Genomic DNA, 23571 nt, shown 5'->3' with positions numbered 1-23571 from the left:
CGCCTTCACTTTCTCCATCAGCCTGCCATGGGGAACCTTATCAAACGCCTTACTGAAGTCCATGTATATGACATCGACAGCCCTTCCCTCATCAATCAACTTTGTCACTTCCTCAAAGAATTCTATTAAGTTGGTAAGACATGACCTTCCCTGCACAAAACCATGTTGCCTATCACTGATGAGCCCATTTTCTTCCAAATGGGAATAGATCCTATCCCTCAGTATCTTCTCCAGCAGCTTCCCTGCCACTGACGTCAGGCTCACCGGTCTATAATTACCTGGATTATCCCTGCTACCCTTCTTAAACAAGGGGACAACATTAGCAATTCTCCAGTCCTCCGGGACCTCACCCGTGTTTAAGGATGCTGCAAAGATATCTGTTAAGGCCCCAGCTATTTCCTCTCTCGCTTCCCTCAGTAACCTGGGATAGATCCCATCCGGACCTGGGGACTTGTCCACCTTAATGCCCTTTAGAATACCCAACACTTCCTCCCTCCTTATGCCGACTTGACCTAGAGTAATCAAACATCTGTTCCTAACCTCAACATCCGTCATGTCCCTCTCCTCGGTGAATACCGATGCAAAGTACTCGTTTAGAATCTCACCCATTTTCTCTGAGTCCAAGCATAACATTCCTCCTTTGTCCTTTAGTGGGCCAATCTTTTCTCTAGTTACCCTCTTTCTCCTTATATATGAATAAAAGGCTTTGGGATTTTCCTTAACCCTGTTTGCTAAAGATATTTCATGACCCCTTTTAGCCCTCTTAATTCCTCGTTTCAGATTGGTCCTACATTCCCGATATTCTTTCAAAGCTTCGTCTTTCATCAGCCGCCTAGACCTTATGTATGCTTCCTTTTTCCTCTTAGCTAGTCTCACAATTTCACCTGTCATCCATGGTTCCCTAATCTTGCCATTTCTATCCCTCATTTTCACAGGAACATGTCTCTCCTGCACGCTAATCAACCTCTCTTTAAAAGCCTCCCACATATCACATGTGGATTTACCTTCAAACAGCTGCTCCCAATCTACATTTCCCAGCTCCTGCCGAATTTTGGTATAGTTGGCCTTCCCCCAATTTAGCACTCTTCCTTTAGGACCACTCTCGTCTTTGTCCATGAGTACTTTAAAGCTTACGGAATTGTGATCACTATTCCCAAAGTAGTCCCCTACTGAAACTTCAACAACCTGGCCGGGCTCATTCCCCAACACCAGGTCCAGTATGGCCCCTTCCCGAGTTGGACTATTTACATACTGCTCTAGAAAACCCTCCTGGATGCTCCTTACAAATTCTGCTCCATCTGGACCTCTAACACTAAGCGAATCCCAGTCAATGTTGGGAAAATTAAAATCTCCTATCACCACCACCCTGTTGCTCCTACATCTTTCCATAATCTGTTTACATATTTGTACCTCTATCTCACGCTCGCTGTTGGGAGGCCTGTAGTACAGCCCCAACATTGTTACCGCACCCTTCCTATTTCTGAGTTCTGTCCATATTGCCTCACTGCTCGAGTCCTCCATAGTGCCCTCCTTCAGCACAGCTGTGATATCCTCTTTGACCAGTAATGCAACTCCTCCACCCCTTTTACCTCCCTCTCTATCCCGCCTGAAGCATCGATATCCTGGGATATTTAGTTGCCAATCATGCCCTTCCCTCAACCAAGTCTCAGTAATAGCAATAACATCATACTCCCAGGTACCAATCCAAGCCCTAAGTTCAGCTGCCTTACCAACTACACTTCTTGCATTAAAACAAATGCACCTCAGACCACCAGTCCCTTTATATTCATCATCTGCTCCCTGCCTGCTCTTCCCCTTAGTCACACTGACTTCATTATCTAGTTCCTTACAGGCTTTTGTTACTACCTCCTTACTGTCAACTGACCTCAATTGGTTCCCATCCCCCTGCCACATTAGTTTAAACCCTCCCCAACAGCGTTAGCAAAAGCACCTCCAAGGACATTGGTTCCAGTCCGGCCCAGGTGTAGACCGTCCAATTTGTAATAGTCCCACCTCCCCCAGAACCGGTCCCAATGTCCCAAAAATCTGAACCCCTCCTTCCTGCACCATCTCTCAAGCCACGCATTCATCCTGACTATTCTTTCATTTTTACTCTGACTATCACGTGGCACTGGTAGTAATCCTGAGATTACTACCTTTGAGGTCCTACTTTTTAACTTGGCTCCTAACTCCCTAAACTCTGCTTGTAGGACCTCATCCCGTTTTTTACCTATATCATTAGTGCCTATGTGCACAATGACAACTGGCTGTTCACCCTCCCCCTTTAGAATGTTCTGCAGCCGATCTGAGACGTCCCTGACCCGTGCACCTGGGAGGCAACATACCATTCGGGAGCCTCGTTTTCGACCACAGAACCGCCTATCTACTCCCCTTACAATCGAATCCCCTACGACTATAGCCCTTCCACTCTTTTTCCCACCCTTCTGAACAGCAGAGCCAGCCACGGTGCCATGGACCTGGCTACTGCTGCCTTCCCCTGGTGAGCCATCTCCCTCAACAGTATCCAAAACGGTATACTTGTTTTGGAGGGAGATGACCGCAGGGGACTCCTGCGCTGCCTTCCTGCTCTTTCTCTGCCTTTTGGTCACCCATTCCCTTTCTCCCTCAGCAATCCTAATCTGCGGTGTGACCAATTCACTAAACGTGCTATCCACTACCTCCTCAGCATCGCGCATGCTCCAAAGTGAGTCCATCCGCAGCTCGAGAGCCGTCATGCGGTCTAACAAGAGCTGCAGCTGGACACACTTCCTGCACGTGAAGGAGCCAGGGTCATCAGCCATGTCCCTGAGCTCCCACATTGAGCAAGAGGAGCATGATACGGGTCTGAGATCTCCTGCCATTTTTAATCTTAAGTTTAAACTTAGTTAAATGAAAAAGGAACGAAAAGTTTTTACCAATCACAATAAAACCAGAGAAATCGAAAAAGCCTTACCTTATAAACACCCCACCGAGTCCTTTTTTTTGGTTAGAGGAGGAGGGCGGGTGGGAGACACTACAAGTGTGGTGTCTCGGGTTCAGAAACCGCCCAAATATATAGTGTTTTACTTACCCAGCAGCCCCCTGGCCTCCGCCGAAAAACAAAAGGAAATTAAATTTACTTTCAAACTGACTTTTCCAGCTGCTCACTCGCTCACACGCTGCTCCCGAAAAAGCTGCTGCACTGAAAGGAAAGTTATTTTAAACCGCCCAAATATATAGTGTTTTACTTACCCAGCAGCCCCCTGGCCTCCGCCGAAAAACAAAAGGAAATTAAATTTACTTTCAAACTGACTTTTCCAGCTGCTCACTCGCTCACACGCTGCTCCCGAAAAAGCTGCTGCACTGAAAGGAAAGTTATTTTAAACCGCCCAAATATATAGTGTTTTACTTACCCAGCAGCCCCCGGCCTCCGCCGAAAAACAAAAGCAAATTAAATTTACTTTCAAACTGACTTTTCCAGCTGCTCACTCGCTCACACGCTGCTCCCGAAAAAGCTGCTGCACTGAAAGTTTAGATGATTAAGGAATTGATAGGGTAGATAGAGAGAAACTATTTCTTCTGGTGGAGGAGTCCCGAACAAGGGGGGCTTAATCTTAAAATTAGAACTCGGCTGTTCAGGGGTGATGTCAGGAAGCACTTTTTTGCACAAAAGGTAGTGGAAATCTGGAACCCTGTCTCCCAAAATAACTGTTGAGGCTGGAGGTCAATTGAAAATCTCAAAACTGAGTTTCATAGATTTTAGTTAGGCAAGGATACTAAAGATACATGGCATTAAGATACAGAAAAGCCATGATCTAATTGAATGATGAAACAGGCTCGAGGTGCTGAAAGACCTCCTCCTGTTCCTATATTAAAAGAGTTTGTGACGAGGAAATATAATATTTATCAAGAGCTTTGATAGAGAGCAAGTTCCCCTCCAAACCACACACCATCCTGACTTGGAACTATATCGCCGTTCCTTCACTGTTGCAGGGTCAAAATCCTGGAACTCCCTTCCTAACAGCACTGTGGGTTAGGGTTAGGGACTGCAGCAGTTCAAGAAGGCAGCTCACCACCACCTTCTCAAGGGCAATTAAGGATGGACAATAAATGCTGGCCTAGCCAGTGACGCCCACATCCCATGAAAGAATAAAAAAAGTCAGTACCTCGTCACAGATTTAGAAAGAACCCATGAGGAGATGTGGAGAAATTTAATTATACAGTGAGTTGTGAGGAAACCACCAAGGGTTCCTGCACCTGATCACTTTCCAGTAAATCTTACAGGGGAAGGACTGTCAAGGAGAAAATGTACCCACCAATAGGACAGTCAGTAACCAGAAGAAATCTTTTTACTCAGCAACTTGTGATGTGGATCACACTGCCTGAAAGGATGGTGGAAGCAGATTCAATGGTAACTTTCAAAATGATAAATACTTGAAAATGAAAATACTTCAGGACTATAAAGGAAAATTGTTCTTCCAGAGATTGGCACAGGCATGATAGGCCGAAAGATCTCCTTCTGTGCTGTGTGACTCTATCATTCTATGAAAAAGCATCATTCTCATTCTCCTGACCCTTTCCATTTTATCCCGTTCGCACTATACCCCCTTTTCCTTGTAAACTGCCCTCTCCAGCCTCTGTTGCTACTGTTTCATAATGGCCCAATGGCAGCTTGTCCCAGCCCATCACTGGCACCACTTGGGAACCAGAAACCTAAAACTGGTGGTGAACAGGAGAGAGGGAAGTGGCTGAATCAGTGGGGTGCAGGGGATGGAGGGGTGCAGCCTGAGTAGGCCAGTTTGATGTCTGAATAGTGGAGGGTGAGGAGACAGTTGTGTGTCTGTGTGTGTGTGCGTGTGATGGGGAGGGACCTGGTGCATGTGATGGGGAGGGACCTAGTGCGTGTGATGGGGAGAGGCCAGGTGTGTGTGATGGGGCCTGGTGTGTGTGTGTGTGATGGGGAGGGACCTGGGTATGTGTGATGGAGAGGGACCTGGTGTGTGTGATAGGGCCTGGTGTATATGTGTATGATGGGGAGGGACCTGGTGTGTGTGATGGGGAGGGACCTGGTGCGTGTGATGGAGAGGGACCTGGTGTGTGTGATGGAGAGGGACCTGGTGTGTGTGTGTGTGATGGGGAGGGACCTGGGTATGTGTGATGGGGAGGGACCTGGTGTGTGTGATGGAGAGGGACCTGGTGTGTGTGATAGGGCCTGGTGTATATGTGTATGATGGGGAGGGACCTGGTGTGTGTGATGGGACCTGGTGTGTGTGATGGGGCCTGGTGTGTGTGTGTGTGTGATGGGGAGGGACCTGGTGTGTGTGATGGAGAGGGACCTGGTGTGTGTGATGGAGAGGGACCTGGTGTGTGTGATAGGGCCTGGTGTATATGTGTATGATGGGGAGGGACCTGGTGTGTGTGATGGGACCTGGTGTGTGTGATGGGGCCTGGTGTGTGTGTGTGTGTGATGGGGAGGGACCTGGTGTTTGAGATGGAGAGGGACCTGGTGTGTGTGATGGGGCCTGGTGTGTGTGTGTGTGATGGAGAGGGACCTGGTGTATGTGATAGGGCCTGGTGTGTATGTGTGATGGAGAGGGACCTGGTGTATGTGATAGGGCCTGGTGTGTGTGTGTGATGGGGAGGGACCTGGTGTTTGCGATGGAGAGGGACCTGGTGTGTGTGATGGGGCCTGGTGTGTGTGTGTGTGATGGGGAGGGACCTGGTGTTTGTGATGGAGAGGGACCTGGTGTGTGTGATGGGGCCTGGTGTGTGTGTGTGTGATGGGGAGGGACCTGGGTATATGTATGATGGGGAGGGACCTGGTGTGTGTGATGGGGAGGGACCTGGTGTGTGTGATGGTGCCTGGTGTGTGTGTGATGGGGAGGGGCCTGGTGTGTGTGATGGGGAGGGACCTGGTGTGTGTGATGGGGCCTGGTGTGTGTGTGTGATGGGGAGGGACCTGGTGCGTGTGATGGGGAGGGGCCTGGTGCTTGTGGTGGGGAGGGACCTGGTGCATGTGATGGGGAGGGACCTGGTGCGTGTGATGGGGAGGGACCAGCTGTGTGTGATGGGACCTGGTGTGTGTGTGATGGGGAGGGGCCTGGTGTGTGTGATGGGGAGGGGCCTGGTGTGTGTGATGGGGAGGGACCTGGTGTGTGTGATGGGGCCTGGTGTGTGTGTGTGATGGGGAGGGACCTGGTGCGTGTGATGGGGAGGGGCCTGGTGTGTGTGATGGGGAGGGACCTGGTGTGTGTGATGGGGCCTGGTGTGTGTGTGTGATGGAGAGGGACCTGGTGTGTGATGGGGCCTGGTGTGTGTGTGTGTGATGGGGAGGGACCTGGGTATGTGTGATGGAGAGGGACCTGGTGTTTGTGATGGAGAGGGACCTGGTGTGGGTGATGGGGCCTGGTGTGTGTGATGGGGCCTGGTGTGTGTGTGTGATGGGGAGGGACCTGGTGCGTGTGATGGGGAGGGGCCTGGTGTGTGTGATGGGGAGGGACCTGGTGTGTGTGATGGGGCCTGGTGTGTGTGTGTGATGGGGAGGGACCTGGTGTTTGTGATGGAGAGGGACCTGGTGTGTGATGGGGCCTGGTGTGTGTGTGTGTGATGGGGAGGGACCTGGGTATGTGTGATGGAGAGGGACCTGGTGTTTGTGATGGAGAGGGACCTGGTGTGGGTGATGGGGCCTGGTGTGTGTGTGTGATGGGGAGGGACCTGGTGTGTGTGATGGGGAGGGACCTGGTGTTTGTGATGGAGAGGGACCTGGTGTGTTTGATGGGGCCTGGTGTGTGTGTGTGTGATGGGGAGGGACCTGGGTATGTGTGATGGGGAGGGAACTGGGTATGTGTGATGGAGAGGGACCTGGTGTGTGTGATGGGGCCTGGTGTGTGTGATGGGGCCTGGTGTGTGTGTGTGATGGGGAGGGACCTGGTGCGTGTGATGGGGAGGGGCCTGGTGTGTGTGATGGGGAGGGACCTGGTGTGTGTGATGGGGCCTGGTGTGTGTGTGTGATGGGGAGGGACCTGGTGTTTGTGATGGAGAGGGACCTGGTGTTTGTGATGGAGAGGGACCTGGTGTGTGATGGGGCCTGGTGTGTGTGTGTGTGATGGGGAGGGACCTGGGTATGTGTGATGGAGAGGGACCTGGTGTTTGTGATGGAGAGGGACCTGGTGTGGGTGATGGGGCCTGGTGTGTGTGTGTGATGCGGAGGGACCTGGTGTGTGTGATGGGGAGGGACCTGGTGTTTGTGATGGAGAGGGACCTGGTGTGTTTGATGGGGCCTGGTGTGTGTGTGTGTGATGGGGAGGGACCTGGGTATGTGTGATGGGGAGGGACCTGGGTATGTGTGATGGAGAGGGACCTGGTGTGTGTGATAGCGCCTGGTGTATATGTGTATGATGGGGAGGGACCTGGTGTGTGTGATTGGGAGGGACCTGGTGTGTGTGATGGGGAGGGGCCTGGTGTGTGTGATGGGGCCTGGTGTGTGTGTGTGATGGGGAGGGGCCTGGTGTGTGTGATGGGGCCTGGTGTGTGTGTGTGTGATGGGGAGGGACCTGGGTATGTGTGATGGAGAGGGACCTGGTGTGTGTGATAGCGCCTGGTGTATATGTGTATGATGGGGAGGGACCTGGTGTGTGTGATGGGGAGGGACCTGGTGTGTGTGATGGGGAGGGGCCTGGTGTGTGTGATGGGGAGGGGCCTGGTGTGTGTGATGGGGCCTGGTGTGTGTGTGTGATGGGGAGGGGCCTGGTGTGTGTGATGGGGCCTGGTGCGTGTGGTGGGGAGGGACCTGGTGCGTGTGGTGGGGAGGGACCTGGTGCGTGTGGTGGGGAGGGACCTGGTGTGTGTGATGGGGCCTGGTGTGTGTGTGTGATGGGGAGGGACCTGGTGCGTGTGATGGGGAGGGGGCTGGTGTGTGTGATGGGGAGGGACCTGGTGTGTGTGATGGGGAGGGACCTGGTGTGTGTGATGGGGCCTGGTATGTGTGTGATGGGGAGGGACCTGGTGTGTGTGATGGGGAGGGACCTGGTGTGTGTGTGATGGGGAGGGGCCTGGTGTGTGTGTGATGGGGAGGGGCCTGGTGTGTGTGATGGGGAGGGGCCTGGTGTGTGTGATGGGGCCTGGTGTGTGTGTGTGATGGGGAGGGGCCTGGTGCGTGTGGTGGGGAGGGACCTGGTGCGTGTGATGGGGAGGGGCCTGGTGCTTGTGGTGGGGAGGGACCTGGTGCATGTGATGGGGAGGGACCTGGTGCGTGTGATGGGGAGGGACCAGCTGTGTGTGATGGGACCTGGTGTGTGTGTGATGGGGAGGGGCCTGGTGTGTGTGATGGGGAGGGGCCTGGTGTGTGTGATGGGGAGGGACCTGGTGTGTGTGATGGGGCCTGGTGTGTGTGTGTGATGGGGAGGGACCTGGTGCGTGTGATGGGGAGGGGCCTGGTGTGTGTGATGGGGAGGGACCTGGTGTGTGTGATGGGGAGGGACCTGGTGTGTGTGTGTGATGGAGAGGGACCTGGTGTGTGATGGGGCCTGGTGTGTGTGTGTGTGATGGGGAGGGACCTGGGTATGTGTGATGGAGAGGGACCTGGTGTTTGTGATGGAGAGGGACCTGGTGTGGGTGATGGGGCCTGGTGTGTGTGATGGGGCCTGGTGTGTGTGTGTGATGGGGAGGGACCTGGTGCGTGTGATGGGGAGGGGCCTGGTGTGTGTGATGGGGAGGGACCTGGTGTGTGTGATGGGGCCTGGTGTGTGTGTGTGATGGGGAGGGACCTGGTGTTTGTGATGGAGAGGGACCTGGTGTGTGATGGGGCCTGGTGTGTGTGTGTGTGATGGGGAGGGACCTGGGTATGTGTGATGGAGAGGGACCTGGTGTTTGTGATGGAGAGGGACCTGGTGTGGGTGATGGGGCCTGGTGTGTGTGTGTGATGGGGAGGGACCTGGTGTGTGTGATGGGGAGGGACCTGGTGTGTGTGATGGGGAGGGACCTGGTGTTTGTGATGGAGAGGGACCTGGTGTGTTTGATGGGGCCTGGTGTGTGTGTGTGTGATGGGGAGGGACCTGGGTATGTGTGATGGGGAGGGACCTGGGTATGTGTGATGGAGAGGGACCTGGTGTGTGTGATGGGGCCTGGTGTGTGTGATGGGGCCTGGTGTGTGTGTGTGATGGGGAGGGACCTGGTGCGTGTGATGGGGAGGGGCCTGGTGTGTGTGATGGGGAGGGACCTGGTGTGTGTGATGGGGCCTGGTGTGTGTGTGTGATGGGGAGGGACCTGGTGTTTGTGATGGAGAGGGACCTGGTGTGTGATGGGGCCTGGTGTGTGTGTGTGTGATGGGGAGGGACCTGGGTATGTGTGATGGAGAGGGACCTGGTGTTTGTGATGGAGAGGGACCTGGTGTGGGTGATGGGGCCTGGTGTGTGTGTGTGATGGGGAGGGACCTGGTGTGTGTGATGGGGAGGGACCTGGTGTTTGTGATGGAGAGGGACCTGGTGTGTTTGATGGGGCCTGGTGTGTGTGTGTGTGATGGGGAGGGACCTGGGTATGTGTGATGGGGAGGGACCTGGGTATGTGTGATGGAGAGGGACCTGGTGTGTGTGATAGCGCCTGGTGTATATGTGTATGATGGGGAGGGACCTGGTGTGTGTGATGGGGAGGGACCTGGTGTGTGTGATGGGGAGGGGCCTGGTGTGTGTGATGGGGCCTGGTGTGTGTGTGTGTGATGGGGAGGGACCTGGGTATGTGTGATGGAGAGGGACCTGGTGTGTGTGATAGCGCCTGGTGTATATGTGTATGATGGGGAGGGACCTGGTGTGTGTGATGGGGAGGGACCTGGTGTGTGTGATGGGGAGGGGCCTGGTGTGTGTGATGGGGAGGGGCCTGGTGTGTGTGTGTGATGGGGAGGGGCCTGGTGTGTGTGATGGGGCCTGGTGTGTGTGTGTGTGATGGGGAGGGACCTGGGTATGTGTGATGGAGAGGGACCTGGTGTGTGTGATAGCGCCTGGTGTATATGTGTATGATGGGGAGGGACCTGGTGTGTGTGATGGGGAGGGACCTGGTGTGTGTGATGGGGAGGGGCCTGGTGTGTGTGATGGGGCCTGGTGTGTGTGTGTCATGGGGAGGGGCCTGGTGTGTGTGATGGGGCCTGGTGCGTGTGGTGGGGAGGGACCTGGTGCGTGTGGTGGGGAGGGACCTGGTGCGTGTGGTGGGGAGGGACCTGGTGTGTGTGATGGGGCCTGGTGTGTGTGTGTGATGGGGAGGGACCTGGTGCGTGTGATGGGGAGGGGGCTGGTGTGTGTGATGGGGAGGGACCTGGTGTGTGTGATGGGGCCTGGTGTGTGTGTGTGATGGGGAGGGACCTGGTGTTTGTGATGGAGAGGGACCTGGTGTGTGATGGGGCCTGGTGTGTGTGTGTGTGATGGGGAGGGACCTGGGTATGTGTGATGGAGAGGGACCTGGTGTTTGTGATGGAGAGGGACCTGGTGTGGGTGATGGGGCCTGGTGTGTGTGTGTGATGGGGAGGGACCTGGTGTGTGTGATGGGGAGGGACCTGGTGTTTGTGATGGAGAGGGACCTGGTGTGTTTGATGGGGCCTGGTGTGTGTGTGTGTGATGGGGAGGGACCTGGGTATGTGTGATGGGGAGGGACCTGGGTATGTGTGATGGAGAGGGACCTGGTGTGTGTGATAGCGCCTGGTGTATATGTGTATGATGGGGAGGGACCTGGTGTGTGTGATGGGGAGGGACCTGGTGTGTGTGATGGGGAGGGGCCTGGTGTGTGTGATGGGGCCTGGTGTGTGTGTGTGTGATGGGGAGGGACCTGGGTATGTGTGATGGAGAGGGACCTGGTGTGTGTGATAGCGCCTGGTGTATATGTGTATGATGGGGAGGGACCTGGTGTGTGTGATGGGGAGGGACCTGGTGTGTGTGATGGGGAGGGGCCTGGTGTGTGTGATGGGGAGGGGCCTGGTGTGTGTGTGTGATGGGGAGGGGCCTGGTGTGTGTGATGGGGCCTGGTGTGTGTGTGTGTGATGGGGAGGGACCTGGGTATGTGTGATGGAGAGGGACCTGGTGTGTGTGATAGCGCCTGGTGTATATGTGTATGATGGGGAGGGACCTGGTGTGTGTGATGGGGAGGGACCTGGTGTGTGTGATGGGGAGGGGCCTGGTGTGTGTGATGGGGCCTGGTGTGTGTGTGTCATGGGGAGGGGCCTGGTGTGTGTGATGGGGCCTGGTGCGTGTGGTGGGGAGGGACCTGGTGCGTGTGGTGGGGAGGGACCTGGTGCGTGTGGTGGGGAGGGACCTGGTGTGTGTGATGGGGCCTGGTGTGTGTGTGTGATGGGGAGGGACCTGGTGCGTGTGATGGGGAGGGGGCTGGTGTGTGTGATGGGGAGGGACCTGGTGTGTGTGATGGGGAGGGACCTGGTGTGTGTGATGGGGCCTGGTATGTGTGTGATGGGGAGGGACCTGGTGTGTGTGATGGGGAGGGACCTGGTGTGTGTGTGATGGGGAGGGGCCTGGTGTGTGTGTGATGGGGAGGGGCCTGGTGTGTGTGATGGGGCCTGGTGTGTGTGATGGGGAGGGGCCTGGTGTGTGTGATGGGGCCTGGTGTGTGTGTGTGATGGGGAGGGGCCTGGTGCGTGTGGTGGGGAGGGACCTGGTGCGTGTGGTGGGGAGGGACCTGGTGCGTGTGATGGGGAGAGGCCCAGGTGTGTGTGATGGGGCCTGGTGTGTGTGTGTGATGGGGAGGGACCTGGTGCGTGTGGTGGGGAGGGACCTGGTGCGTGTGATGGGGAGAGGCCCAGGTGTGTGTGATGGGGCCTGGTGTGTGTGTGTGATGGGGAGGGACCTGGTGCGTGTGATGGGGAGGGGCCTGGTGCGTGTGATGGGGAGAGGCCCAGGTGTGTGTGATGGGGCCTGGTGTGTGTGTGTGTGATGGAGAGGGGCCTGGTGTGTGTGATGGGGAGGGACCTGGTGTGTGTGATGGGGCCTGGTGTGTGTGTGTGTGTGATGGGGAGGGACCTGGGTACGTGTGATGGAGAGGGACCTGGTGTGTGTGATGGGGCCTGGTGTGTGTGTGTGTGATGGAGAGGGGCCTGGTGTGTGTGATGGGGAGGGACCTGGTGTGTGTGATGGGGCCTGGTGTGTGTGTGTGATGGGGAGGGACGTGGTGTTTGTGATGGAGAGGGAACTGGTGTGTGTGATGGAGAGGGACCTGGTGTGTGTGTGTGTGATGGGGAAGGACCTGGTGTGTGTGATGGGGAGGGACCTGGTGTGTATGTGATGGGGAGGGACCTGGTGTGTGTGACGGGGAGGGACCTGGTGTGTGTGACGGGAAGGGGCCTGCTGTGAATGATGGGGAGAGGCCTGGTGTGAGTGATGGGGAGAGGCCTGGTGTGTGTGATGGGGAGGGGCCTGGTGTGTGTGATGGGGAGGGGCCTGCTGTGAGTGATGAGGAGAGGACTGGTGTGTGTGATGGGGAGGGGCCTGCTGTGAGTGATGAGGAGGGGACTGGTGCGTGTATGATGGGGAGGGACCTGGTGTGTGTGATGGGGAGGGACCTGGTGTGTGTGATGGGGAGGGGCCTGCTGTGAGTGATGAGGAGGGGACTGGTGCGTGTATGATGGGGAGGGACCTGGTGTGTGTGAAGGGGTGGGACCTGGTGTGTGTGATGGGGAGGGACCTGCTGTGAGTGATGAGGAGGGGACTGGTGCGTGTATGATGGGGAGGGACCTGGTGTGTGTGATGGGGAGAGGCCTGGTGTGTGTGATGGAGAGGGGCCTACTGTGAGTGATGAGGAGGGGACTGGTGTGTGTGTGATAGGGAGGGGCCTGGTGTACATTTACTGGGGGAGAAGCCTGTTTGAGATGGGTAGGGACCTGGTGTGCTCCAGTGGGTGAGGGATCTTGTGTGTTGGAATATTGTTATTCATTTCCATGGTGATGCAGCATTATACAATATCACCCATGGGATGTCCAATCAGTCCAGGTAAAGAACCTACCTTTCCTGTCTTGGTCGAGGTGTACAAAACAGTTAGATTAATATCTCGGTCTCCAAACTCATCCAGGTGTATTGGGCCCAGGGCTCCTGTAATCAAGCCAGATAGAATTTAGTACATTTACTCAGTCACAACTTTCTGCAGTTATGCCTTTTCTCACCTTCAGACTCACTCATCTCAATTTCTGTATATTTATTCTCATGGTTCCTTAACCCCCTCACCTACCCCCATCCCTAAACACTACTCCTCACTGCTTGCTCCCTCTTACTTGCCCATTTGTTCTTCCCCCAGCTGGATTTCCCTCCTGTGCTGCTATGCTCCCTCCCGCCATTCACCTCCATTTTATCCTTCCATTTTCCTTTGTACTTTCTCCATTCTCCAGTCTCTATTCTCTGTCCCTCCATTCCTCATCTCTATTCTCTCCCCCTCTATTCCCTCCTTCCCTCCATCTACTGCCCTTTCTCTTTAAGCCCATACAGCAAGTTTGTCAGTGTCTGTTCTGACCTGAGAAGGAGATATTTCGAAAGTTTTGACTGAAGTCAGCTCGTGTTGGGGTCTGATTCCGCTCCAGAAACTGTTCGAGCACGGTACCGAAGAGCAGAACAGCGTCATAATAACCCAGCATAAAGTCGTTGTACAGCTGAAACACATGCAAGTTTGAACTTAGCACACAGGAAATCCTAGTGTTTCCAGAGTCTTTAACAGGTTACATTCTGAGGATTAATACCAGACACACAACATTGCAACAGTGAATGTAATACGTCACACCTGTTCCATCCACAGCCCATGTACACCCTTCCCTATCGTGGACCTTACTCCAATTCTCCCTTTTTTGGTAACTTAACTGTCAAGACTATATTGATTCACATAAATCAATTAGGCATCCAAGGTGTTTATTTTTCAAAAGCATCAGTATAAGTCTTTGTGGAACATTACTTTCTACTTTCTGTCGCTCTGAATAATTACCTTTTACTCCTACTCTCTGCTTTCCATCTTGAAACCAGTGAGCTATCCATTCAGCTACTTCTCCCTTCACCCCAGATTCTCTGAACTTATTCATTACTCCATTATGTCATATCTTATCAAAGGCTTTTTGAAAATCTAGATAAATTACATCTACTGTATTACCCTTGTCTAATCTCTCTGTAACCTCTTCAGAAAATTCAACAAAGTTGGTCAAACAAGATTTTCCCTTTTGAAATCCAATTAATTATTATATTTTTGTTTCCAGATATTCTTTTATTCTCTCCTTTCATAGGGATTTCATTATTTTTCCTGACACTGATGATAAGCTTACCGGCCTATAGTTCCCTGGACTTTTTTATTTCCCTTTTGTTACAATCATCTAGTTTCATGGTTTATATCAATATTTTTAGAGATACTTTTTAGCTTTGGAGAAATTAAAATTGTAAATGTAAGGTAAGTAAAACTCTGGAATGCGCAATTTGTCAGACCACCCAAGGTATTTACACTTCAAAAGTCTTTCCGTGTGTACTTACAGGGTCAGAGTTAGAGGCAGAGAGCCGTAAAACAGGAGGTAGACCCATTTAGTTAATGAACTGAAGACAGTGGCTGGGAATTTATGCTGGCAATGTGGTCTTGCTGTCTGAATAAAATGTGACGCCGAGATCCCTGCATCGCCTCTTCTCCGGAAGGCCCACCAAATCTAGTGCCAATCAGGCACTTAAGTGGACAGCAGTGATCCTTCAACAGGATTAAAGACTCTGTCACCGGAAGACCCGCCCTTGGAGAACTGCTGGACAATCAGAGGGCGGCAGCTCTTCCACAGAAGAGCGCCACCATGGAGGTGGTAGCTGCTGACAGAGGAGTATCTATCGGAGACCCAGGAGCAGCGCTAGACCCAGGCCAGGGCAGGAGCTGTCTCGTGGGGTAGGGGTCACAGGGGACGGGGCTCTGGGGGGTTGCTAGCAAAGGCAGGAGGTAGCTGTCAGCAGGGGCCCCCCTCTTCCCAATGCCGGGTCCTTCATTCAGGCACTAAGTGCCTTTTAACAAGGGACTCCCTATCCCGCGGCCCGCCGCACAGCTAATTGCAGCGGTGGTGGGACGAGGCCGTTAATTGGTGATTAATTGCCCAATTAAGGGCCTCAGTTGGTGGTGGGGCTGGAAGGCTGTTCACAGGCTTTTCCACCCCGGACTACATTTTGGTGGAGGTGGGATGATGGCGGAATCCACCCCCTTGCCACCGCCCCACTCAATTTTATACTCTCTCCACCTCCAAACCCACCACGGGGGAGAGCATAAAATTCCCCCCAGTAAGTCTGAAGAGAATTGCCCTGTCTTCATTAGTAATGTGAATTATTCATGTAAGCTGAGAATCAAAGGTTTTGTTCTGAAGCTAAAAGTTAAATTAATTAAAATATTTATCAGACATCCCAAAGGTCTTCTGATACCATAGTGATAAATGATTCAGTGGGGGTTTTGACTGTTGGATTTTTCCAGAAGGTGATTAGAGGTCTGGGTATTGCCAGGCTGGGAGCAAAAAAACGAAGGCAGTGAAACGGCATGAGAGAGAAAACTAGCAGCTAGTGGGTTATAGCTATGGAATCCCGAAGTTAAAGGATTTCAGGAACCGGGGAGAATTTCCTGTTTTTGATGTCGCTACGCATGACCATCCGTGACCCCTAAACTTGGATTGGGAGTTCACAAACGTTAGGGGATTAAGGAGATTGCTACAATCAGCTGAGAAAGGTGTCTAGGGTTTCCTTTCAGCCTTCACCTGGTCTTACTGTAACAGGGTTTTATTTTTAAACACACTGTTTTGAGCTCCCCCTTGGTGAATCCTTACTCACCACTTTCCAATTATAAGGTAAAGAAATGAGCACAAACAGGCTTTCTTAGATTTAAAGAAGAAAGGTGAAATTTATTAAAACTTAAACTCGAATTCGGTTGATGCCTACGGACAGACAACACGCTTATACTAGCATGCATATGCAATACACACATGCAAATAGAGGCAGAAAGGATCAGAAGATAAAGTGGAGAGGTTTGAGGCAATATCTGAAGAGTTTGTTGCAGTTCCTCGAGGTCACTGTAGAGGCCTTGCTTGGAGATAATTCTTGCTTTTCATTGGGGCATTGTATTCTTCTTAAACCTTGTTCATTGTAGGAGACTTTTCTCTCTTGGGGTTCATATCTTCAAAGAGATGGGAGCAGACAGGAGAGAGATGTTCTCAATCCAGGAGCTTTCTGTCTTCAAACACACAGTTTCTCCAATTTAAAACTCTCAGTTCCAACAGCCAGTTAGTCATGTGACTAAACTGGTCTGACCACATCTGTTCTGTGTATTGGAGGCAGAGACTGGTTCCTTTGTTCCAACACTGTCTGCTAGTATGCAAAAATGTCTTTCCGGCGAGGGGCTTGACAATTCCTTGTAATAGGCCCTCTTTTCTTCCCAGCAACAATTTGAAGTTAGATGTCCATGTGGCGAAATTAATGTTGGGGGCCTGCGTGGGGGCCTACATGACAAGATTTAGAAAGGGTTCACTTACTGAATTGGTAGAAGACCCGAGAAATCTCATACCTCACAACAGAGCTATGGAAATCTTTGGAGCTGACCTAGGACAAGAGCATAACCTTCAAGAGTCTGATAAGTAGCCAATGATTTTCAGGGCAGAAGTCAAAGTGGAAAGGGGAAGGTTGAGTTAAGGATTCCATGGTAAAGGATAAGCGATGGTGCTTTATTGTACTTTTCAATTTCTATAAAGTATAAGTGACTATGTAAGATAGTATTTAGTGTTTGCTTTATTTGACTCGTGCATGGTAAAATTAATTTGATTGAAATCGTGGAATCTTGTGGCTTCATTCAGTAAATAGCTGGGATTTCAGATTTCTTTTTTTAAAAAAGAAAAGTTACTGGTCTTTAATGAGATTGTAACACTTTCTCAAATACAGTTATAACATTAGCTGCCAATCTTCTGGCATACACCTTTCTCCAATGAATTATTAAAAATATGTAGCAATGCTTTTGTCTCTTCCTAAGATATTGCCCCACTCTTTATTTTAAATGCAGTTATCTCATTTCTAATTTCAATATCCAATGTCATGTCCACCTGTCCTGTTTCCCTGGTAAATACTGAAGCAGAGTAATTATTTAATATCTCCTCTATTGTTGCCTGTGATATTATCAAGTTCATCATTCAGTGGCCCCTTCCCATCTGATTTTCCTTTTTTCATTCTTGTGTCTGTGAAATCTTTTACTATTTTGTTTTATGTTCCTTGATAATTTAATTTCATAGATTCTCTTTGCCCTCCTAATTATTTTTTGATTGCTTTTCTAATCTCTTCATAGTCTCCCTTGTCATGCTGTCCCTCAGGCCATGTACTTAGTTTTTTTTTATTTCCAAAATATACTTTATTCATAAAAATCTGTAAAAATTACATTGACAAACAGTTTCAAACAGTACCAAAAAATACAAACATTGCAAGGGAGATCAGTTTCCTTCTATACAATCATGAGTTGCTTCACAACCCTTCTATTTCATTTGTCAGGCCATTAGCATTTTTACATTTTACAGCAAACAAAAATTTTTCCGATACAGTTCGAGGGGTTTCCCATGGATCCAGCCCCTCAGTTCAGCTTGGTGGGGGGACCTTACACTGTGGTCTTTCCCCATTGAGCCTTTGCTGTGGCTGCCCCAAGCTTTAGTGCGTCCCTCAGCACGTAGTCCTGGACCTTGGAATGTGCCAGTCTGCAACATTCGGTGGTGGACAACTCTTTGCGCTGGAAGACCAGCAAGTATCGGGCAGACCAAAGGGCGTCTTTCACCGAATTGATAGTCCTCCAGCAGCAGTTGATGTTTGTCTCAGTGTGCGTCCCTGGGAACAGCCCGTAGAGCACAGACTCCTGTGTTACAGAGCTGCTTGGGATGAACCTCGACAAAAACCACTGCATCTCTTTCCACACCTGCTTTGCAAAGACACATTCCAGGAGGAGTGGGCAACCGTCTCTTCCCCACCACAGCCACCGTGTACTTAGTGTATGTCTTTTTCCTTAACCTCAATTTTTTCCCTTTGTCTTTATTCATACTTGGTGACTCATTAGTGTTTAGACTGTTACTTTTTTAGTGAAATATATTTTTCAAGGACTCTGTGGAACACCATTTTAAATGTTTCCCATTGCTGTTCTACATCATTATTTGCCAATATTGTCCATTTTATTTTCCCAAGTTCTATTCTCGTCCCCTCAAAATGAGCTTTTCTCCAATCTATTACCCTGGTCTTTAACATACATAAGTCCTTTTCAATTACTGTCATGAAGCATATAATTTTATGGTCACTACTGCTGAAATATTCCTCCATTTTTAGAGTCATAGAATAGTTACAGCATAGAAGAAGGTAATTCAGCCCTTCGTGTTCATGCCAGCTCTCTGCAAGAGCAACTCAGCTAACCCCACTCCCCAGCCCTTTCCCCATAACACTGCAATTTTTTTCCTTTCAGGTGCTTACCCAATTCCCCTTTGAAAGTCACAATTGAATCTGCCTCCACCACACTCTCAGGCATTGCATTCCAGATCCTAACCACTCACTGTGTTAAAATGTTTTTCCACATGTTGCCATTGGTTCTTTTGCCAATCACCTTAAATCTGTGTCCTCTGGTTCTTGACACTTCTGCTAATCGGAACAGTTTCTCTCTATCTATTCTGACTAGACCTCTCATGATTCCCTTGCTGCCTGCTCATTCTTAAGCTGCGGGGTGACCCCCTCTAGAAATGTGCTGTCCACATAGCTCTCAGACTTGTGGATGCACCACTGAGTGCAGCTGCTGCTCAAGCTCTGAAACTTGGAGCTTGAGCTCCTCCAGCTGATGACACGTCCTATGTATGTTGGGTTCCCCAGGACATGAGAAGTGTCCTGGAGTTTCCACATGGAACAGGATGCGCATTTCACAGGACTGAGGTGCCCTGCAATTTCTTTATTTATTAGACTATTAACCAAAGTAACAGAAATAAATTTAAGACTTAAATAAAGACTCACCAGCTATTCACCAATCAGCTTCTTCACTTGTGCTGACATCACTTTATTTGATAGGTAGGTGAACTTAAATAATTTTATTTGATTCTTAATACCTCTATGTCTCAGATTTAAATTTAATGAAAAATTAGGAACCCTTTAATGTTACCATCCCTCTTTATTTAATTTTAATTTTATCCCCAGATCTGATTAATTAAACACTGATCATAATTGTATGATCAATTATACAATATAGAATGTATAAAATATAAGTTAAAGTTTATGTATTTTATCAAATTAGTTTACTTTTAGTTTTAATACTAATTTATTGATCTAGCTTACATTATAGGTTGATTAAATTTAAATTTAAATTACCTGTAGACTTACCTCACGCGACCTTCCTCTCGGTCTTGGACTCAACCTCTCTGACCGCTCTGTCCTCAGCCTCACTCTCTGTGCTCCACTACCACTCTGTGCTCTTTTATCTCCAGTCACGGCCTCTCGCACCATGCTCCGTGACCATTCTATGCTCCTTTATCTCTGGTCATGGCCCCTTATTACTTTTGTCTGCTCTGCCTCATTCCCCATTACTAGATCCAGTACTGAATCCTCCCTTGTTGGGTTTCTTACATTGGGATAGAAAGGAGTTCTGTACACATTGTAGGAACTCTATTCCCTTATCACCTTTACCTGCCTCTTCTGGTTAATTAATATCAGGATATTGAAATCTCACATGGTTATTATCCTATGTTATGTTTTTACTCATTTCCCTCATTTGTTTGCATATCTCTTCCTCCACTCCCTTCCACTATTACGTGGTTTGTAGACTATCCCAGTTCATGTGTTTGATCCTTTATCATTTATCTTTATTCCTATGGATTCTATTCGTCTTACTGATAGCTGTGTCACATTTTTCTGCTGCTATTACATTTTCTCTAACAAGTACAACTACTCAACTTCCCCTTTTTCCCTCTCTATCTATGTAAATACATTAGACCCATAAACGTTGAATTCCCAATCCTGATTTTTCTGTAGCCTTGTCTCAGTAATCCCTATTATGTCTGGTTCCTCGCAATGCATTATTACTTCCAGTTACCCTGTTTTATTATGGACACTGTGTGCATTGTTGTACAGATAGTTTAACTCATTTTTAATAGCATTTCCTCTTACTTGATTTTTAACCATCATTCTGCACTCCTGTTTCATAATTCTACTTGCCCCCTTTCCAACGAAGCCCTCACTTAGTTTATTCTTCCCTAGGCTCTCCTTTCCTGTTTATATTTAGGCTGATTTCATTTCCAGGACAATCCCCCCATCCCCACCCCTCTCACCCCGTCTTACTAGTTTAAAGCCTTTGCCACCTTCCTATTTACCCTTCCCATTAGGACATGGGTCCCATCCCAGTTTAGGTGGCATCTGTCTGCTCAGTACACCTCCCTCCTGTCCCAGTATTGGTGTCAGTGTTGTAATGAAAAGGAACCCCTTTTTCACACACCAGCCCTTTTGCTGAGGTCAGGTGACCTTTCGAAGAGGAGATATAAAATCGGAGGGGAAAGATAAAGGGAAATAAAAAGTCATCTTACACCTAAGGTGTGGAATACAAATCACACCTGGCCATCAGTCACTGTTCTCTTGAGGGTTTAACAACCTGAACAAGGAGGCACCAACTGGACCTGATCCTAATACAAGCCTATTCAGGGAGATTTACTTCTTACCAATGAGGTGTTGCTGGCCTCTTGTGAGGTATGGTTGGAAACAGGGGGCAGTAGGGTCACCACCAAGACTTGCTTCATGTAATCCATCGAATCGGCCTCAGGAGAATAGGTGTGGCTATCAGAGAGAGGAAGGGGCATAGTTGTGAGAAAGACAACAGACAACATGCCCCCACCCAACGGCATCACCTGTGCTTAGGAGTAAAGCAATTCATAGACCCTTGAAAGAGGTTGGATCAGCAGCCTGGCACTGTGAGATTGTGGGTTCATACCCCTCGCCTGACTACAGGCCAACTACTCTACTTCAGCCATCTGTTGGAAAAAGTGCTAATTGGGACCAAGACCTTCCTCACTACGAGACAAACCATAGAACCACAATCTGACATTAAAAAATGCAGTGGTAGTGAAAATGCCAGCTTTGAACGTTCCCAGGAGCAGCAAACCTAGGAATTCGTGAGTTCAAAACCCAACATGTGAACAAAGAACAAAGAACAAGAACAGTACAGCACAGGAACAGGCCATTCAGCCCTCTAAACCTGCGCCGATTATGTGGTAGAATTACATACAGCCTACAGCACAGAAACAGGCCATTTGGCCCAACTGGTCTCTGATGACATTTATTCTCCACATGAGCCTTCTCACACACCTCTTCTTCTAACCCTATGACTGGTTGTGAAAGAGAATTCAATAAATGTGGTTATTGTGTGCTGGCACCAGAAACAAAAGGCAACAAAATGTGCCAACGCATTTAGAAACATTGAAAAGAGTAATGGCTTGAAACTGACCCTTAGGGAACACCACTGCATACCACCTCCCAGTCTGAAAAACATCCATCTACCAATATCCTTTGCTTCCTGTCACTGAGCCAATTCTGGATCTAAAGCCCAACTTTCCCCTTAATTCCATGGGCTTCTATCTTTTTAACTCCTGCCTCCTTCTACCTCCTGTGTGGCACTTTGTTAAATGCGTTCCGAAAGACCAGACATACAATATCTACTGCATTGCCTTGATTGACCTTCCATCATATCACACATCTTGATTGAGGTGCGTGATATGATGGAAGGCAGGAGAGATGAAATGATGAAAGAGATGATGGTGCAAGGCAAAAGGAGATGGTAATGGGACTTTAAAGAAACAAAAGATGGGGCTTGAGGAGGTGGAAATGGCAATAGCAGAATCATTACCAGCGGTTGCTGTCTGAAAAAATGGGAGCATTCTTGAACTCAGTGTTGAAATGTAAGGCTGTAAAGTGCCAAATCAAAAGGTGGGATGCTGTTCCTCAAGCTTCCACTGAACTTCATTAGAACACTGTCAGAGGCTGAGGACAGAGAGGTCAGAGTGGGAGTGGGGTGGAGAATTAAAATGACAGACAACCTGAAACTCAGAGTTATGCTTGCTGACTGAGCAAAGTGATCACCCAATCTGGGTTTGGTCTCCCCAGTGTAGGGGAGACATCATGAGCAGCGAATACAGTTACAGTTACAGAGATACTGCACTGAAACAGGCCCTTCGGCCCATCGACCATCAACCACTCATTGATACTAATCCTACACTAATTCCATATTCCCACCACATCCCCACCTGTCCCTATATTTCCCTATCACCTACCTATCCTAAGGGGCAATTTATAATGGCCAATTAACCTATCAACCAGCAAGTCTTTGGCTTGTAGGAGGAAACCGGAGCACCCGGAGGAAACCCACGCAGACACAGGGAGAACTTGCAAACTCCACACAGGCAGTACCCAGAATTGAACCCAGGTCGCTGGAGCTGTGAGGCTGCGGTGCTAACCACTGCGCCACTGTGCCGCCCCAAATACAGTATTCTAAATTAAAAGAAGTACAAATAAATCGTTGTTTCACCTAGAAGGAGTGTTTGGAGCCCTGTCGGTGGGCAGGGAGGAGGTAAAGGGCAGGTGTTGCATCTCCTGTGCTTGCACATTAAGGTGCTGAGGAAAGGGGAACGGGTGTTAGGGTGATTGAAGAGTAGACCAGGGAGTCGCAGAGGGAACAGTCTACGACAGTTTAGATGGCCCTTACTCTGTATCTAACCCGTGCTTTACCTGTCCTGTGAGTGATGATGAGATGGTATAAAAAGGAGATTTAATCTGTATCTAAACTGTGCTGTTCCTGACCCTTGGAGTGTTTGATGGGACAGTGTAGAGGGAGTTTTATTCTTTATCCAACCCGTGCTGTACCTGTCCTGGGAGTGTTTTGCCAGGACAGACATGATGGGCCATATGGCTTCCTTCTGTGCAATAATTTTTCTATGTTTGATAGGACAGTTTAGGGGGAGTTTACTCTTTACCTAACCAATGCTGTACCTGACGTTGGGATTAATGACAAAAAGATTGTCCAGCACTGGCATCTTTTGGTCAGTATGAATAATTGCCTAAACTAAAGATATGGTACTTACTTGTACAGGTCCAGTAGAATGATAACAATATTTTTGTCCAGGTTAGCTCCATGTAGTAATGTTTCAATGTCGCTGCTTGTCCCACACAAGATGATCACTGTGAGTAAAAAACAGTTAGATTAATGCATATTGATTCTTTCCCATTGTTTCCTTTACCCCCCATTTTGAACCATAGAATAGCATAGCACAGAAAGAGGATATTTGACACAAAGTCTCCACCAGCTGTTTCGAAGAGCAATCCAGTTAGTCCCATTCCCCCTGTTCTTTCCCCAAATCCATGCAATTTTTTCTCCTTTAATTATTTATCCCATTCCCTTTTGAAGGCTGATTCCTTTTTATAGTAAATTTAGCAAAATAATGTTATTGCTGACAGTATCTATGTTTCCACATGTATCAATTTATAATGCATTGCTACATTTTCCCCCTTTCCCTTGGGGTTCTGGGGTGCTTTTCGGTAGATTCCGCCTCCTCTCCTGCACCTCACCCATACTGCCTTTGTGAGCCCAGAC

At 49.6% G+C, this 23571-nt stretch overlaps 1 protein-coding gene across 2 annotated transcripts in view; it reads right to left on the bottom strand.

Moving 5' to 3' along the window:
* Nucleotides 1–23571, bottom strand: part of LOC137353282 (guanylyl cyclase C-like) — a 97632-nt gene that overhangs the window by 40904 nt on the left and 33157 nt on the right. For both annotated transcript variants that reach the window (XM_068019385.1, XM_068019386.1), the window contains 4 exons: nucleotides 23063–23159; nucleotides 20651–20765; nucleotides 13471–13606; nucleotides 12970–13055 (listed from right to left, as the gene is read on the bottom strand). In XM_068019385.1, the coding sequence (XP_067875486.1) occupies nucleotides 12970–13055; nucleotides 13471–13606; nucleotides 20651–20765; nucleotides 23063–23159 (434 nt within the window). The remainder of the gene's footprint in view (nucleotides 1–12969; nucleotides 13056–13470; nucleotides 13607–20650; nucleotides 20766–23062; nucleotides 23160–23571) is intronic.

Source organism: Heterodontus francisci, chromosome 41 (genome assembly GCF_036365525.1).
Source record: "Heterodontus francisci isolate sHetFra1 chromosome 41, sHetFra1.hap1, whole genome shotgun sequence".
Lineage (NCBI taxonomy): Eukaryota > Metazoa > Chordata > Chondrichthyes > Heterodontiformes > Heterodontidae > Heterodontus > Heterodontus francisci.
The sequence above is the reverse complement of the archived record's forward strand: the minus strand, read 5'-3'. Positions and strand labels throughout refer to the sequence as shown.